Source organism: Endocarpon pusillum (assembly GCF_000464535.1).
Source record: "Endocarpon pusillum Z07020 unplaced genomic scaffold scaffold3589, whole genome shotgun sequence".
NCBI classification, from domain to species: Eukaryota; Fungi; Ascomycota; class Eurotiomycetes; order Verrucariales; family Verrucariaceae; genus Endocarpon; species Endocarpon pusillum.
Genome location: NW_006916339.1, coordinates 23,787 through 40,244, shown reverse-complemented (window position 1 = coordinate 40,244; position 16,458 = coordinate 23,787). Strand labels below are relative to the sequence as shown.

Sequence of the window (16,458 nt, the reverse complement as noted above, 5' to 3'; positions counted from 1 at the left end):
ATATAATATATTAATATAATAATTCTAAAGGGCTATCTTTTTAGATAAAGCCTAACACTAAACATAAGACTTTAATTTGCTAATATAAGATTCAGATAAAGGCATCACAGAAGGAGAAATTAGAAAATCCTAAGAAGTTACAACACACTCTTTTAGCTTGTAAGACTAAGCTAAGGAGAGGAGGGGATAGTGTTATAGCATGTGAATACACTAGGCATCGACAGGCCTTAGAGGCTACATAGACCCTGTATAAAGAGACCCTAGAACTAACCAAGCCTAAGAGGCTTGGCGAAAGGACACGCTCATGCAGAGACAACCTTGAGTAAGGTGTTCGTGAGGAGGAACTAATGAGTAACGCTCACAAGCGCTTATAAGTGAGCAGCCATAAGCACGAATCTCTTAGCCTATATAAGCACGCTTATTTCCTAGATAGTTTCATAGTCTTCGTAGTCAACTCATGTTATCAGCTTATACCTAAGTTAAAGACATCTTAGTATTGTTTACTGCACTTCCTGTTCTACCCAAATAACCCTTTAGACCCAGCTTCTAGTTGAGACTTGTCTTAACCAGTTAAGCCCTAATAGTAAATAAGTATAGAAAAAGCTAGCTATTAACTTAGAGCTACTATATAGTCAAAATTACAGCAGCTATCTAATGAGAAGGCTCAAAATAATAGTAAGTTACCTTATACGCTTAATTCGCAAGCATTTGTGCTACTAGTAGATATAATCTCACTTTTTGCTATATTAAAGATCTCCTCTGAATAAGAGGTTACAAAAGAAGAGATGAGCAAGGGCTCTCTACGCTCTATGCTACTCTGTAAGTGCGAATTACTTGTTCGATTTAGTCTCCCTTGCAAGTACTATCTTATATAGCCATTTGAAGATGATGCGCCTATCCCTTAATCCTTAATACACCCTTGTTAGTGAATTAATAGTGAGCCTATTTATATCACTAATTAGGTACCAACATACTATATATTTGCCTTACTGATATCCCCCTTACGACAATCTACCTCTTACTTACAGAATCCTTATATCTCTCCTAATAGGAACCAGATTACAGGGCTTGGTCTGCAGGTTCTAGAGGCTAGGGAGGCGCTTACTGGTTACGCCCGTACGCGTTATGATCGAGCAGCTACAAACGCACAACAAGGCCTTGTTGAATTTGCTAATGAGCTTACAAAGGACGACCTTGGTACTCGAATACCAGATACTGTTAAGAGATCAGAATGGAATAGGCAATTCAAGAGTCATGATAGAGCTAATAAGCGGCTTATGACAGGGGCAGAAGCAGCAGAACGTGATGCTAATAGTAGAGAACAAGCTATAGCTCAAGGAGCACGCCAGGAGGCTACTATAGCCTCCTCTATAGCAAGAATAGCACCCCTCATAAGATCTCCTCCTTCTGCGCCGCCTCCTTCTTCTACGCCGCCTCCTCCTACTGCGCCGCCTCCTTCTACAGCTCCTTCTATGGCTTCTACTAACATAGAAAACGTCCCTGATACCCCCCCTCATGAATTCGCTACTGCTGGTACTGTTACTACCACCGCTGCTGCCGCTGCGTTAAGCTGTGTTGCTCGACACAGATCAACAATAGCTCAATACTAACGTACACTACCACTTGGCGAGACACCCCACTTGGCGAGACGGTTTTTCGCGCAGCGCGTTCGGCAACACTCAAATTTCGAACAGCTATAGCTCTACCAAAATAGCTCGAAATGGACTCAAACAAGGAGCATTCTATTCAGCAGGCCTCAAATGACGTTGATCTAGGCCTATTTGACTCAGTTCGTAAAGCTGCGAGCTATTACGACGTTCCAAATTCGACCCTGGCCCATCGACGCGCAGGGCGACCCTCTATAGCAGAAACTGATCGCATTTCACAACAGCTATCAAAACAAGAAGAAAAAGTGCTGATTCAATACTTCCGAGATCTACAAAGGCAGCATTTATGCCCGAATTACGCTCAAATTCGACGAATGGTTACTAAATTGCTCCATAGCAAGGGGGATAAGATTCAATTAGGCAAGCACTACGTAGAGCGTTTAATAGCTCGCCATCCAGAGCTTAAAACGCGGCGAAATCGACTAATGGATATCAAACGACTCATGGCCCTTGATTCTAGCGTTATTAAATGCTTTTTTGCCGAATTTAAACAGCTCTGCAGCTAAAACCGCCAAGACTCAAACGCCGAATATACCTTTGCCGAATATACCGTTCTGAATATACCGTTCCGAACGCATTCCGATCCTAACAGGGTCGGACTGAAAAATATCTCAACACCGCCCAAAGCGCAGCCTATAAGATATTTTTAAAGCTGTAGTGGCACTCCCACAGCTTTTTTGCGTGTCCTACTCTAAACAGTAGGTCCCTGTTCATAAAAGGCACTGCATAACCGGTAGATTAAGGAATATATCGTCAAGATAAATACAGAATTTGAGCTGTTTTGAAAGCTGTCTTGCAAAGTGTAGAATAAGCGCAAAAGTGAGCGCATGTTAAAGTACCGCCTTGCAGGAGGATACTGTTCACCTGTTGTGGTCCTGTCCTTGCCTGTCTGAATCTATCTAGATCTGGCAGTGCTGCCCTTTTTAAGTACAAGGGTGAGCTTATTGATCAGGGGCAATAAGCGTGGAGCTAGTCCTTGTCGATCTAGATCGACAAGCCCATCAACATGGCGCTAGGCCGCTTTGGGAAGTTGGCTGTACATGTACAGCCAATTTCCCCGGCGCTAGCCACAGGCTAGTAGTGCACCTGCGCCTGCCACTCGTATGCTCAACCCACGGCCGTATTAGCCGTAGGTTTCGACAGCGCAAAAAGTGCATTTTCTGTACGCTTCTTATTTGCCAAGTGCAGGCGTGGCCTGCTCGTTTTTCAGCTTTCTTCAAGGCCGTTGACGCTGTCTATTCGCGAGTAGAACAGCCAGCCCCAAATGTAACCATGATCGCCAATACACTATAGCTTATAGCCTGTATCAATGGGGTTTGTTCTTCAGCCTGACTGTTTGTTTCGAACGGCCTGTGAAAGCCACTATTGCTTCGTCGATTGTGATGAGAGGAAGGTTCATAGGCTGTTCGACAGGCCGTCCGAATAAGGTCAGAAATGCGTTGAATTCCATAGAACCCAGGTGTTTTTGTAGGCGGAGGAGCTGCATTTGGACTGAAAAATCGCTGGATCTGCTCAAAGAGTTTTAAACCTTAAATTGACCAATATAATGAGTTATCCTGTAGTTATCTCGAACTGCCAATGGGTACAACCCAAAGTAGACGTGTACGCCTAGAAATACACGTATATCAGCTGCCGTAGTAGGTATCCATTGGCGGGAACCGTTGAGGGAGAAAGGAGGGGTTTGAAGACAGCATTCAGCACAGAAATTGGTCGAGCGTTTCTACCACAGATTGACTAAAAAAGAACTTAAAAGGCCCAATCAAAGACAGATCTGTGTGCTGAGGAGCTCCAATTCGATTTAGAACGTAATTGGCCTCGAATTGAGGCAGTTCTGGTGGAATCAATGTGGGTGATTCATCTGTGCATTCGGGCCCAGGCTCATTCGCCGCCAAAGCCCAATCGACATTTCGATCTACTGCTTTGAGCTCAATGTTAAGCTCAGTTTTCCGTCTTTCTTGACGATTCTTGGTATTTTGTAATTGCAGAGTTGAGTTCTCTCAAAATCTCAAAGAAATTTGAGCAGTTCGTTGTGGTCATAGCATGATTTGCGATTGAAAATTTCACGCAGAGGCGTAGCGAAACTACGCTAATTGAGGCACGGCGGAGGAGATAATAGATGGCTAGCATTGTTACCGCCCGCCCAGTAAGCATCCCATCAGTTTCAATTCCTTAAAGCCTTCAGCTGCGACACTCGTTTCTTTCCGCGATTACTCCCTTTCAAAGTCAGAATACCACCAAGAGGCACGAACCACAGCTAGAGTCTTCGTTGCTAGACATGCCATCCCTGGAGACTGATGTATGCCGTCGACCTAGTCTCTAGGTATGTACGCAAGTATTGCTGTACTTCGACTGGGTAAAGCATAAGGGAATGTTCTAATTCAGCAGAGCACTAAAAACCACAGGAATCCGAGGCTCCACCAATGCTCGTGACCAGTAAAGCTCCTGCTCTTCTCCATTGGTAGATTCGGCGAATCCTCAAGTTGCTCGTGAATATCCTTGGTGACTGAGTCCGGCTCCTACAGCTTCGCTCCTACGAAGCCAACCCATGCATCGGTGCTGTATGACTTCGGGCGCTCGATCGGAAAGCCAAGCGCACGGTCGATGATCACTTGTGCCAGAACTCCCATAGCACGTGAAATTCCAAAAAGTACAGTATAGAACCGGGTCTCTCGCAGACCATAATGTTGCAGCAAAACACCGGAATGCTAAAATTCCGCATTAGCTACGCCAGTGTGAGTAACTACTAGAATAGACATACCGCATCAATATTTGGGTATGGATTTTTTGTCTTGCCATGTTGTGTTAAAACCTCCGGTGCAAGTTTGTATAACTGGCTGACTAGCTTGAACATGGGATCGTTCGGAAGATGACGGAGAGCAAATGTACGTTGAGCGAGGTATCGTGGGTCTGTTTGTCGTAATACGGAATGCCCGTAGCCCGGGAGAACTTGTCCCGAATTCAAGGTTGACCAAAGATAGTCTGTAATAGCCTTATCACTCAAGTCGTCGCCAATAGTAGCTTTCATTTTTTGAAGCCAGTTAAGCGATTCCTGATTTGCCCTGGTTATAGTTAGTCAACATGAAACTCGTCGAACAAAACTCGCACGAGGGCTTACAAGCCATGTAATGGGCCAGCCAGTCCGTTGAAGCCACTTGCTAAAGACAGCATTGGGGAGCTGAGAGTACTACCAACTAAGTGAGTAGCATGGGCGCTAACGTTACCTCCTTCGTGATCTGCGTGGAGAGTAATGTAGAGTCTCATTAGTTCCGTGAACTCTTCGTTATTTCCAAAGCCCAGTTGATTGACCAGGTTGAAGGTAAAGTCTTTGTCTTTCTGTACTGCCACCGGAACGCTTCTGCCTTCGCGGAATACATTATGATATATCCTCGCTGCAATTGTTGGTAGCTTAGCAATTATATTCATCGAATCTTCAAAAACATATTCCCAGTATTCTTTCTTATTCGTGCCCCTGGCATAAGCCTTTGCAAATGCACAGTCGCGCTCAAGTGCAGTTACTGCAAGAGAAAGCTGAGCCATTGGATGGAGGTCTGGAGGACAACGGTCTACCAACTCCACGACGTATCCTGGTAAGTCGGAACGTGCTGCCCAGTCTTCTGAGAGCATACGAACTTGCTGATCGCTTGGAATGTCTCCTGTTAAGAGGAGCCAGAATAAACCTTTAAGACTTTAGATTAAGCCTAAGAAGAGGTAGTGGAGGTGCAGAAGAGGTAGAGACCTTCAGGTAGGGGTTGACTGCCGCCAGCTGCTTTGGGTAGCAGCTTCTGGCACTCAAGAATCTGTATTATAAGTATTCGTGTTTCTGTGTTGGGCAACAATATGTACCGTCCTGCCTCTGTATCGAATGCCCTCTTTTGGATCTAGAACAGAACCCTTGACTAAGATCAGACAGTCCGAAGCTCTCATTTCAGAAGATTCACACACCTCCCAAACCAACGATTTTATGCCACGAGCTCCTCCATAGACTTGATCGAGGGTGACTTCGTCAACGATCTTGGAGCCATGAACTCTGCATGAGGGTTTTGTTAGAGCCTGAAGGAAGTAAACCAGAGTTAACATAAAGAGTGACCGACTTTCTCAGCTTCTTGATTCGCTCAACCTCGGCAGGTAGTTTCGCCGCAAAGGTTTCTTTGAGTGTCTGAATGTTAAGTATCAGCCAGGGTACTCTTCGACATGGCCAGAAGCATCATCTACCTTTGGCATTGTGAGAATACTGGTTAGTCTAGCAAAGGATTAAATGGGCCGAAACGAAAGGTGACGGCTACCATATGTTATGGGATGCTTGATGAATGAGTGGAAGGATGGGGGATAATAATTAGGGCCTGCTGCTGCCGAGGTACTTTTTGCCCGGCTTGTGTAAGAGCAACTCTTTGATCACATGACAATGGTCCGTAACATCGCTATCAACGCTACAAGGTACCCGAGACTACGTAGTAGTCGGCGCGTTCCCTGATGAAGCCGGGTTAAATCCGAAGCGGCAGCGCATGTCGGCTCGTTCTCCATCCGCAAAACACGATGCACATGCTCTTCTCACAACTGGCTTATCTCGCATACCTTTTGGAGGGTGATTACAATGGTGAACAGAAGCGCACACTCCCCCACGCATTGGCCTGTTGAGAGTTATATTGCAAAAAAGTGTCTGATGTTTGCTACAGCCAGAACATTACCAAAATCATTATTGATCTTGTCCTAAGATTGTTTGACATCAGTGGGGATCATTTCTTCTCTTTCATTGAATGTACTCGAATGTTTGCGAGAGATTGTAATATTTCTTGTTTCTACCCTCTATGGCACTACAAGAAAGGCTCAGAGTCAGTGTAACCCTAGCTTATTTAGTTACGCATAATCTATTTGAGCCCGCAGAAGCTCATCTGGATAGGAATTCAGCCATGAATTTTTCAGAAGCGGCTTGAATTCACATCTTATGAGCGTCATTCGGATCGTCTTCCTCATCCGACCGGTCGCCACGAGTGTGACTGCCACATCCAACGCTGTTTCGAGAGAGAGGTGCAGTAGACCAGGGCCAAGGCTGGATTACTGTGCATTGCATAATTGTTGCGAATTCCTTGGCATTATGTAGAGAATTGCCAGCGTGGTTCTGCCAAACAGAAAGAGCTCTTGAGGATTAAATATAGATCTGTACTATGCAGAAAGTATATCAAAATGATGCTGAGTTCCTCTTGAATCTAATGATACAGATTTTAAATATAGAGAATTCTTTTTGATAAAATAGAATCTACTATGTAAGAAGTCAACTTTATTGATTAGGATCTGTATTAGTATTGATCTATATTATCAAAATCAGGAGAAGCTCAGCATCATTTTGATATACTTTCTACATAGTACAGATCCATATTTAATCCTTAAAAGCTGTTTCTGTCTGACAGAGCTGGAACGCCCGACTGCTATGTACCCAGATTGATCCCAAGATCACACATAGCAGACCTCTCTTTCTAAGGGAACTCAAACAACTATAATTTAGCCATAATTTGAGTGTCATTTTAAAGGAAATGGCGTCCGAAATAAGATAATTTTATTGGATTTTGAGATAGTGATCCAACTTCACAAAAGAGTTACGCCCAAGTAACCAAAGTTACTTAAATGCAGTTGGAATAGTATATTAATCCTTATCCAGATGCCCTAGAGAGAGTCGGACCACGACTCCATCTAGGCCCCAGGAGGCCTCCATGTCAACTCCGTGACAGATTTCAGATGTCTAGCTGCATAATTCTATGTGAAACGGTTAAGCTGAAACTAAGCACACATTGATGGTAATTTAGACAAAAGTTTTTCAGAGGGCCTTCTCTTGCGAGTAGTGAAGAGTGCACATCTTTGCAAGTTATATCTCAGCATATTTTAACTATTTTGGTACACTGCTCCGTACTAGTCAGGGTGTTGGAAAGATCAACACTGTAAGAGAGAAGTTTAATCGACTTTTCGAGAACGGGAGGCAGAGCTGGATTCACCACCAATAAAATTTTGAGAGTGAAATTGTGGTCACGTGGTACTGGCAATCCGTTGGCCTAGCCCCTTAGAGATTAGGGATTAGGGCCTGCAAAATTTCGTGTTGTTGTGTGGCCTACACCATGTAGTATCTGTTGAGGACGAATTCCAATCTTGCTTATCAATACAAGTCAACATGACCTAGAATCTTGTGTCAGATCAAGCGGCACTCAATTCTTCCCGTCCTCAAACTCGGTGTCCTAACTTCCTTGAGCAGGGATGGGACGTCGTATCCATGTCTCCTATCAACTAAGTTAGTGGGTAGGACAAACATGTTTCAAAAGAACACTACCCGCCGCACCATAAACCTCTATGGGAGCCATTCATGTATGGTGCATTGAGAATGACTGTGATTTCTCGTTTCGCTGCAGAAACGGTCAATTTCGATTTCGTTTTACCAGGTCATGGTCGAAACATGGCGAGAAAGTGATGCAGCCCTCACAGAATGTCCACAAACATGGCGAGACATGAACCAAAGATACTAAGCGGCAAATCTCCATAGTTAAGTTGGTCCTAGGATTTCATGCGAGGTTATGAATATCCTTTTTACCGTATGAGACCGAATTGGCCCATATATGTATCTTGGTCTGTTGGTACTAACAACCTAGATATTACGGGGACAAGGCACACAGATGACCGGAAGATCAGATCACACTTCCCGGAGAGATCCGGATTCTCCTATCCATAATGATATATGGCGAGGCTCTCCAAGTCGCATGGAATCGGCTGCCTCCTGGGATTCTATGATGGAATCACTCTACTTACGCTCACCGACAACATGGAATTCTCCAAGTCGTGACAATATATGGCAAGGCTTGCCAAGCAGGCGGGCATCAGCGGCCTCTTGGGATTCCATGATGGGACTACTTTCCTTACGCTCAGCACCCTCTGAGGAAAGCATTCCTTCTAGAGACTCTCCTCCTAGGCGACAGCAGCACCCATCCCTTAGTGAGTGTGCGTCTCCTCGGCAAAGTACACTTGCGCAGCCGCATTGGAGGTTGCCAAATCTCAGGGAGCAAATACCTTTGCGCCAGTTATCTTCGGGGCAGCCGCCCGGCCCGCGATCACAGCGGCCAGACCAATATGGTAGCACGCAACCTCGGGTGACAACATCAACATATACTCCCTTCTTCGCACCAAAGTCGCAAGCGAGGGATATCACAACACGACCTCCCAACCCTCCCCATCCCCCGGCAGATCATCTAGCCGTGTACTTAGCTGTATATGAGGAGAGAAATCCGTCAATCCACACAGAGCATGTAAGACGCCGCTCCAGACGTAACGGCTCCATTATAGTTCAGTCTCACTCCGGTATCGACAAATTCAGAGAATTCTGTTGCATACCGACACCGCATCGCGTCCCCAAGCGCCACATACAATTCTACTCATCTCCCGAGATCCCAGATCCCAGATATGGCTCGCCAGGTCTTCTGGCTATGCAGTTTATTGCCTGGATCCCTCACTGGCAGATTGCAAAATTAGACAAATACATGATAACATTGAGATATCGAGTGAGACCTGAATGGACTCATCTCACTTGGATCAGAATCTATCTTGAAGATCTGCTCAAACAGAAGATCATAACTGCAGGTCAGATGGAGGAAGCAATACGATTTCAAGAACAGGCTCTTGACAGTCCATATAGGGGGCGCCTACCGAATCGACAAAAATGTTTCCCACACTTATACGACTGGTAAGATGCTAGCTGCGTGCCTTGGCAAGCCTGATGGCACGCATCGTTTCCGTGCAGTGAACAGAGCCAACTATCGTCTTACATCATGTCGGTTATTGTCGAGCATGGGAAGCTGTCTGATCCAACAATATGCACGCACATGCTTATTTGAGGGATTGAAGGAAGGCATTGCGAAAGATCCAGGTTCACTAGATGGTACATTGATCAACAGATAAGAGGTAGAGGTGACTAGAAGAAATTAAAAGAGATGCTATATCCTTTTCGCTTACAATAATCGTGACTTGTTCTACCTAGCTACGATACTCGAGTACGCTTCAAGCGAATATTGACGTCTCAGATTATTGCTGGCTTGCAGACATGAAATGGTGTCTCGACTCGGCCAAATGCTAGCATAAAAAGCCAGTACTTATCCATACTACCGTAATGCACCAGAGATCACTATTGCTCAACGTCGACCAAGAACTTAGTCACTCGAAAGCTTCATGCCCTGAGCCAGCTTAACGTTGTACGGCCGACAAGCTCTGTTCATACTACGATGTACGTACTAGCAGGGCGGTGAGACTCGGCAACTACTACGGTAGGGGCATAAGTATTCGTAGCACGGCGCTAGTAACAGCTGGTTCGGATACAGCGCCACATCAATGTCTAGAAGCTTCTTTGAATACTTTCCATATCGATTGGTCACAATAGTACCGTCTAACTGCTCAAGGCTTAGATGTTACGTTTGAAACTTGTTTTGGTGCAAATATACTAGCGCCGTACCATCCTTGAGCCAGGTACCGTAGTAATGCCAGCGACGAAAGCATGCAATATTGCATTAGTGGACAAGCCGAGCCGTTAATCGCTCAAGTGACATTCAGGAGACGTTAGCGGAAGTATCCTTCCAAGTCTTCCATGGTTAAATATTGACTTTTTGATGAGAACGAGAATATTTAAGCGGGAGCAAATGGGCTGCTTGAATGGCCCAGGCCCTGGGGACCCTGGAATCATCTCAAAGTAGCGCCATCTGGTTTGGCTCTCTGTAACAGTCCGCCGTACTCCGTTAGCCACCAACATCATGATTCGCAAGGAACCCGCAGCTGATCCTGAACCTTGCCCTCTGAAGCCAGTCTCGCTTTTCCCTCTTACTCCATATTCTGCTCTAGGATCGGGCTTGACGCCTTGCTCGTATCCAATTGGCATCATGAACACTGACTAGACAGCGCCCGCAATGGCGGCGAGGCGGCGAGACGACGAGATTCAGCTCCCACAAGGCGTCTGGTGACTTCAAGATAACAAACAAGAAAAACAAGCGCGAAGTTTACAATAACGGAGGTTGAGTTCACCAGGCATTGTTCTGCGAGATCCTAGCGGTTCATTACCCTCTCACAAACTTCGGTAAGCTGCATAGCTTCTCTGGTCTCGACGGACACATCGTTCCTGGATTTACCACTTTTCTCTCCACATTCGAGCTACCACTCTTGATTCTAGTGTACCAAACGAACATTATCACTCCACACCGAGGTCTAGCATGAGCAGTCAATCAGTGCATGGACTATAACTATTCCTATGCGTCCTCAACCAAAGCACACCCTCAAAGCCTCTCTGAGCACCTGTTTTCTCCCAGCTCCCCTCTACAATGGATACTCCTCCATCACCATCAATGGCAGTCTTATCAGAAGAAATTCATGCATCTCCAACCGATGAGGCTGCGGTGCCATTGGTTGCCGTGGCTGGGCCTCGATCAAAAGTAATACCGTTGCGTGTGGAGGTAAACCATGAACAATTGAAGCCGGCTTCTACTTCTGAGGTAGCCCAACCTACGCGAACAGTATCAGAAGAATCCTTGCCAGCAAAAGCAATATATCCTCCGCCTGTTTCACCCACGCAGACCTTTCAGCCGCCCGCTCCGCCTCTTGCCATGATGCATGTCGCCAAATCACCAACATCGGCCAATCCACCAAACTCCAAATTCAAACGATGGAGCCGGCGTCGGTCTGATCTTGAGCCTAGGTCGCCGCCCATGTCGCCAGTCACCGATAACTTGGGCAAGATCAATCCCTCTGGCTCAATTGCTTCATCTAGCGCTTCATCCGCCTACTCTGCCAACTCTGCCACCATCCAGATCCCTCAACCAGGCACCAATGCCTATACTTTAAAACCTCATCGTAAACGTCAACAGTCGGACCCAAAGTATCTTCGATTCATGTCGACAATCTCCCAAAATCAAAGACAGACATCACCTGAGCAGTATGTCGGCTATCCAGGGCTTGCATCTCATATGACCGAAACGCAGAACTTGATCTTCCGTCGCTTCGATGATGTCCACGTTCGCCTTCTGTTATATCTTCAGGATCAGATATCTCAACTTGAGGCTCAACTCCGGACGCTGGACGAACGTAACATTGCAGAAAGTGGAATCCACAACGGCACCTTTCGGGAAGATGCCGACAAGTTACGAGTTGATACTATGGAGAAGCTCCGTATATGCGTGGGAGAGTACGATACAATGATCTTAGCATTCAGCAAGATGCAGGAGTCCAAGGCGTCCGAGAAGTCGGTTGCACGACTAAAGGATTGGTTAAAAAAGTACAGTGGTGGATCTAATGGTCGTCAATCCCTTCCAAAAGGTGGTGCAATTGCAAGGGAGGAGTTGGAATGGGTTGAAAAAGTCGATGACTTGACATATCTGCCAATCAGCACGGCTGCTAGCAGTACACCTGTCAAGCAGTCTTCATTGACGCGGCTGTTTGCTGGCAAGAAAGGATGATAAACGAAATGAATGCATCCAACATATGTCTTTGCTTGGGATATACTGCTGATGACAGATAAACCCATCTGGAGGACTAGATCGTTTGGAAATGAATATACCGCGGTGAGAAGTCTGCGTCCTGGATTTGGTGCTGATATTAGTTAGAGGCAGCTTCATGGACTCTTAAATCTACCTAGGGTATGATGGATGGATGTGTATACATGAAGGTGGTGTTCTTATAAGTGTCTTCTTTGTGACTTGTTTAGGTTGAAAGGCGGGTGACTTCAGCTCGCAGTGAAAATTGATCTTCGTTCATACAACATATGGCCTTTTTAACTTTGTACCACCTTTTATCTCTTTTGCACTCTTTTCTCTTTGTGGATAAGAAATTTCATGAGGTTCCATGTGGCACATCAGTACTAAACAGCATCTCAAGTCCTGTCAATCTCTCACTCTTCCCTCAACCTCACTACGCTGACCAAACACTTCACCTTCGAAGTAAGCAAATACTACAGAATTCACTCCCAAGAACAACAGTGTGCAACAAATCGCTCTAATTCGTCAAGCCAAGTCCCGGCATAGCCGCAACGGTTGAAAGTCGTGGGCAAAGAGCCCATCCATCAGAAATATCTAGCCTCGCTCCTCCCACTCCCCAGCCAAACCTCATCTTTCAGGTGAAGACTGAGCAAACCCCATATTTCACTAGTCCATCACCCCATCCATCATACATCTGCCGGCTTCCGAGTCAGCGCGAATCGATCAGCACGAAGCAAAAACCCATCCGCAACGGAGAGCGGAATCAAGAGCTTAATTATCTCCCTCCTCCCTCAACCAGCAACCGTCTCCTCACGCGAAAGTCCTCACTCCTCACGAAACGTCAAACCTGTCTTTCTCACCCTAACTCCAACCCACAGACAGTCATCGACGGCTCAGTTTTCAGGCACCGCCAATCACCAACACCTCACAAAACAGCTCCCTCTCAGCCTGAGCGTCCAGGATCCCAACATGCATAAAGCGCACCTCGCGTTCCTGGTCCTCCTCCCGGCGTTTCTGGCAGCCGTCCTCGTGGGCATACTGCTTCAGTGGCTTCTGATGAAGCGTGAGCAGAGGAGGATTGAGGATCTGGTGGAGTTGAGGACCAAGAGCCGCAATGAGAGTGTCACAGCGGTCGGGGAGAGTAATGTCGATGTGAGGGGTGCGGATGAGGGTGCTGGGGATGGTGGGAAGGGGACGGGGAAGGAGAAGGGGAATCAGGGGGTTAAGGTGAAAGGGGAGGGGAGGGGGGATGTGTGTGAGAGATGGAGAGAGGGTGTGTGGAAGACGATACCTGGCAGTTTCGACGAGGAGAACCTTGGTAAAGTTTGACGGTTGACTTATCGAAGCAGGAGAGAGACGTGCATGGTAGACACAGGCAAGACAGAGGAGCATCAAGAAAAATTAAATTGATTTCTTAGAGAACATGTACGCATCATGGCCGAGATGGCCAAGTCAGAAAGAAGCGGAGAGTCAGACCGCAGCGGACACAACGTTGTCCTGGCAGAACCGAGGCGAATAGTCGAGAAAAACACCACGAAGTGCTAGAATCTGAAATGGACCGCCATCATGTCTTTCTGTCCAATCATCCCTCCCTAGATCCCCCAAACCACAAACAGGAAACAACATGAAAACCGTAAGTTAGACGTCTATGAATCCAAGCAAGTGCCTCCTCCCTCCCTACAAACTCACCAAAATATCCCCCCGAATTTCGAGGATTAAAAAGTGGGTATCCGTGCAATGTGCCTCTCTTTTCAAAGCATCAACCCGAATCAAATCTACCGCGGGTGGGTGGTAGTGAATAGTAGCGAAAAGCCCACCTTTGATTCAGCCTCCCCCAATGTATCATGACAACGCCAGATGCCGGTGGTTGAGAAAAAACAAGACTCTGGATGTTTCAACTCTCAACTTCCCCTTTTTCCCCCAAAATGATGGTGTATGTGCTGCGTTGGCTTCTGTGAAGACAGAGCATGGGACTAGGTATGGGTTTTGGTTGTATACTCTCTCAGATGCGGTGGTGTTGGATGCATGCGATATTTGTCTGTGTGAAGGGGGCCCGTGACTGTTAGGAGGAGGGAGAGGAATATCGAGGAAAGGAGCGGGATTGGAGAGAGAAGAGAGGAGGGAGGGAGGCTGATACAGTACTAAGGCGCACACTGGAGGAATCTTATAGGCTTTGCAAGGTCTTTGTCCATGTCAGCGTGCAGGCACAAGATTCTGTCTAGCTAGAGAGGAAAGATACATCTACCACTCCAACAAAAGCACAGCGCTTTCAGGTTTCGAATATAACTGGTAGATGTATTTTCAATAGCGGACTGCTAGTGTAGCTCTTGCAATGTCATTCACAGCTGACGTTGAACGGGTAGATCTTCCCTCTGCCTTCCTCGATGGTGCACTGCTGAAGAGACATGAAATGTTTCTTCGTGTCTGCTTAAACGTCCTACTCGACGCACCAGAAGTCAATATCGTGGAGGTTCTTCGCATCAGGTCTGATGGGTGGGTGAGGGTTCTTCGAGTGACGATATGCCACTTTCCTGCCGTCGAGTTTCCCACTTGGCGGATTCATGACCTCTTCCTTCTCCCCGTACTCCCACCACCGGATCCAACCCCAGCCTTGTCCCGCTCGCAAGCTGTAATGATGGCCTGGCTTGAGCCCGTCCACCCCGTAAGCGCGTCTTTTCGGAAGCTCGACTCCTGGCTTGATGTAGCCCTCCGAGAAGGGTTTGGGGGCCCAGTTGGTTGGCCCGAAAGGGGTTGCAAGCACGAGAGACACTTCCGGGTACAGCCGGGTACAGGGTATGAAATAGCTTCTCTCGTAGCGGCACTTTGATCTTGGATGGCGGCTCGAAGTCGCAGTATATTCTTCTCCTGTGCGGAACCTCGATGTTATCGGTCTGGTCAAAGATTGGAAACTTGCCTTCGGAGAGCAGGCGACTGGGATTTAGAGCTTCGTTGTAGATCGTGATGGGCTTGTTGGCATGAGAAGTCAAAATCAGACATATTGTAGGCGGTAGTTCAGTACTGAAGGAGTGGGGTGTTGGGTCGAGTGTCCAGTTCAAGGATATCCTAGGTACGGATTCTTGTTCGGGCGGGTTGATGATAGTCTCTTTGACGCCTCCCTCTGCTTCCACAGATGGGCTTTCCATGACAACAGAGTTATCGTCCTGGAATGGCTGAACGTCTGACCCCTCGACTGGATGCGTCTTCGTGGACATGGCGTTTGGGTTGTAAGCTGTTTGGCCGCAGATACACAGCAGTGTGCAATCTTGATAAGTCAATTGCTGGAGAAGGTTGTATTGCCCCTCAAGACATTACTCGCCATTATTGTTCACACGGCATCATCGTAGACACATGTCACGCCAACACAGTCTGAGTCAGCATGGTTCCACTGATACTCAAACAAGTATTACATTGACTTAGGTATTGCAGCAGTCACATCCGACAGCTGCCAGTGGCCTGAATAACCGAAAGAGGTTGTTTCAGTGGGACTGAGGACCCGGTACGAGTACGGCGGACTATTATTGGGTTGAGGACACATCAAAATTTTGAAAATCAAAATCAAAATTTGGAACTCCGCACCAACTCCTCACATCAAGAGTCCTCATAGACTTCTGGAAACCTCACTACTACTAGTAAAATCATCGTACGAGCTCATAGAATTGATTGTGATTACTCTATTCGGGCTTGCTTGGCTTCACCTTGCGGCTACTGGTCCCAGACACTGCGTAGAAGTGCAAGCCTATCGTCTGGGTGTCGTACACATCCTGTACGACTAGGAGGCAGGGCAGTGCAGTGGTGAGTGCTCGCTCGCAAAGACTAAGAAAATATCGTACGTACCTTTCACTGAAGAACAATCGGGTTGTCTTGATCGCCCTCCCGCGGCCCTTCCAGCAGATGGTCCTCCTTAATGACCTGTACGGGCGCCTCGTTTGGATTTCGGGCCGTACAGGAGGCAGCAGCATCAGGCCACTTGCAATTCCCGCAACACCCACCGAAGTAACCTGGAACACGACGACACTCAGTAAAAGGGCGTAGCCGCTCTGCACACCGGGCACAAGGAGGGTCCTGTACGATCCCTCGAGACTGTATAAGGATCCTATTGATGTACGAAGGCCGATGAAAGCCAACTTGCTCAGGACGAAGGGCACCTCGTACGATAGGTACTACTCGTCCAGGCAAGGCTAACACGGCACGGCCTTAAGGAGAATGGACCCACGGTGCCAGCTCTTCATTAGCAACCGTAAGCACGGGAATTCCCTGCTCTGCTGGAAGGGCGCGGAGGGCAGTGAGGTTCGGATCGTATACAACTAAAG

General features: G+C 47.0%; 4 protein-coding genes across 4 annotated transcripts; 2 read left to right on the top strand and 2 right to left on the bottom strand.

Moving 5' to 3' along the window:
* Positions 1-4,183: 4,183 nt before the first annotated feature.
* On the bottom strand, positions 4,184-5,888 carry EPUS_09053 (Citrate synthase; the record flags this gene model as incomplete). Its single annotated transcript, XM_007804784.1, has 6 exons — positions 4,184-4,372; positions 4,426-4,726; positions 4,783-5,300; positions 5,610-5,694; positions 5,759-5,823; positions 5,880-5,888. 6 exons carry the CDS (start codon positions 5,886-5,888, stop codon positions 4,184-4,186), a joined length of 1,167 nt encoding a protein of 388 aa, XP_007802975.1.
* A 5,111-nt stretch (positions 5,889-10,999) lies between these two features.
* EPUS_09052 (uncharacterized protein) lies at positions 11,000-12,130 on the top strand (the record flags this gene model as incomplete). The annotated part of the gene is made up of 1 exon (XM_007804783.1): positions 11,000-12,130. One exon carries the CDS (start codon positions 11,000-11,002, stop codon positions 12,128-12,130), a length of 1,131 nt encoding a protein of 376 aa, XP_007802974.1.
* Positions 12,131-13,117: 987 nt separating this feature from the next.
* EPUS_09051 (uncharacterized protein) lies at positions 13,118-13,477 on the top strand (the record flags this gene model as incomplete). Its single annotated transcript, XM_007804782.1, has 1 exon — positions 13,118-13,477. One exon carries the CDS (start codon positions 13,118-13,120, stop codon positions 13,475-13,477), a length of 360 nt encoding a protein of 119 aa, XP_007802973.1.
* Positions 13,478-14,628: 1,151 nt separating this feature from the next.
* On the bottom strand, positions 14,629-15,360 carry EPUS_09050 (uncharacterized protein; the record flags this gene model as incomplete). Its single annotated transcript, XM_007804781.1, has 1 exon — positions 14,629-15,360. The coding sequence occupies one exon, from the start codon at positions 15,358-15,360 to the stop codon at positions 14,629-14,631; it is 732 nt and encodes a 243-aa protein (XP_007802972.1).
* Positions 15,361-16,458: the final 1,098 nt, after the last annotated feature.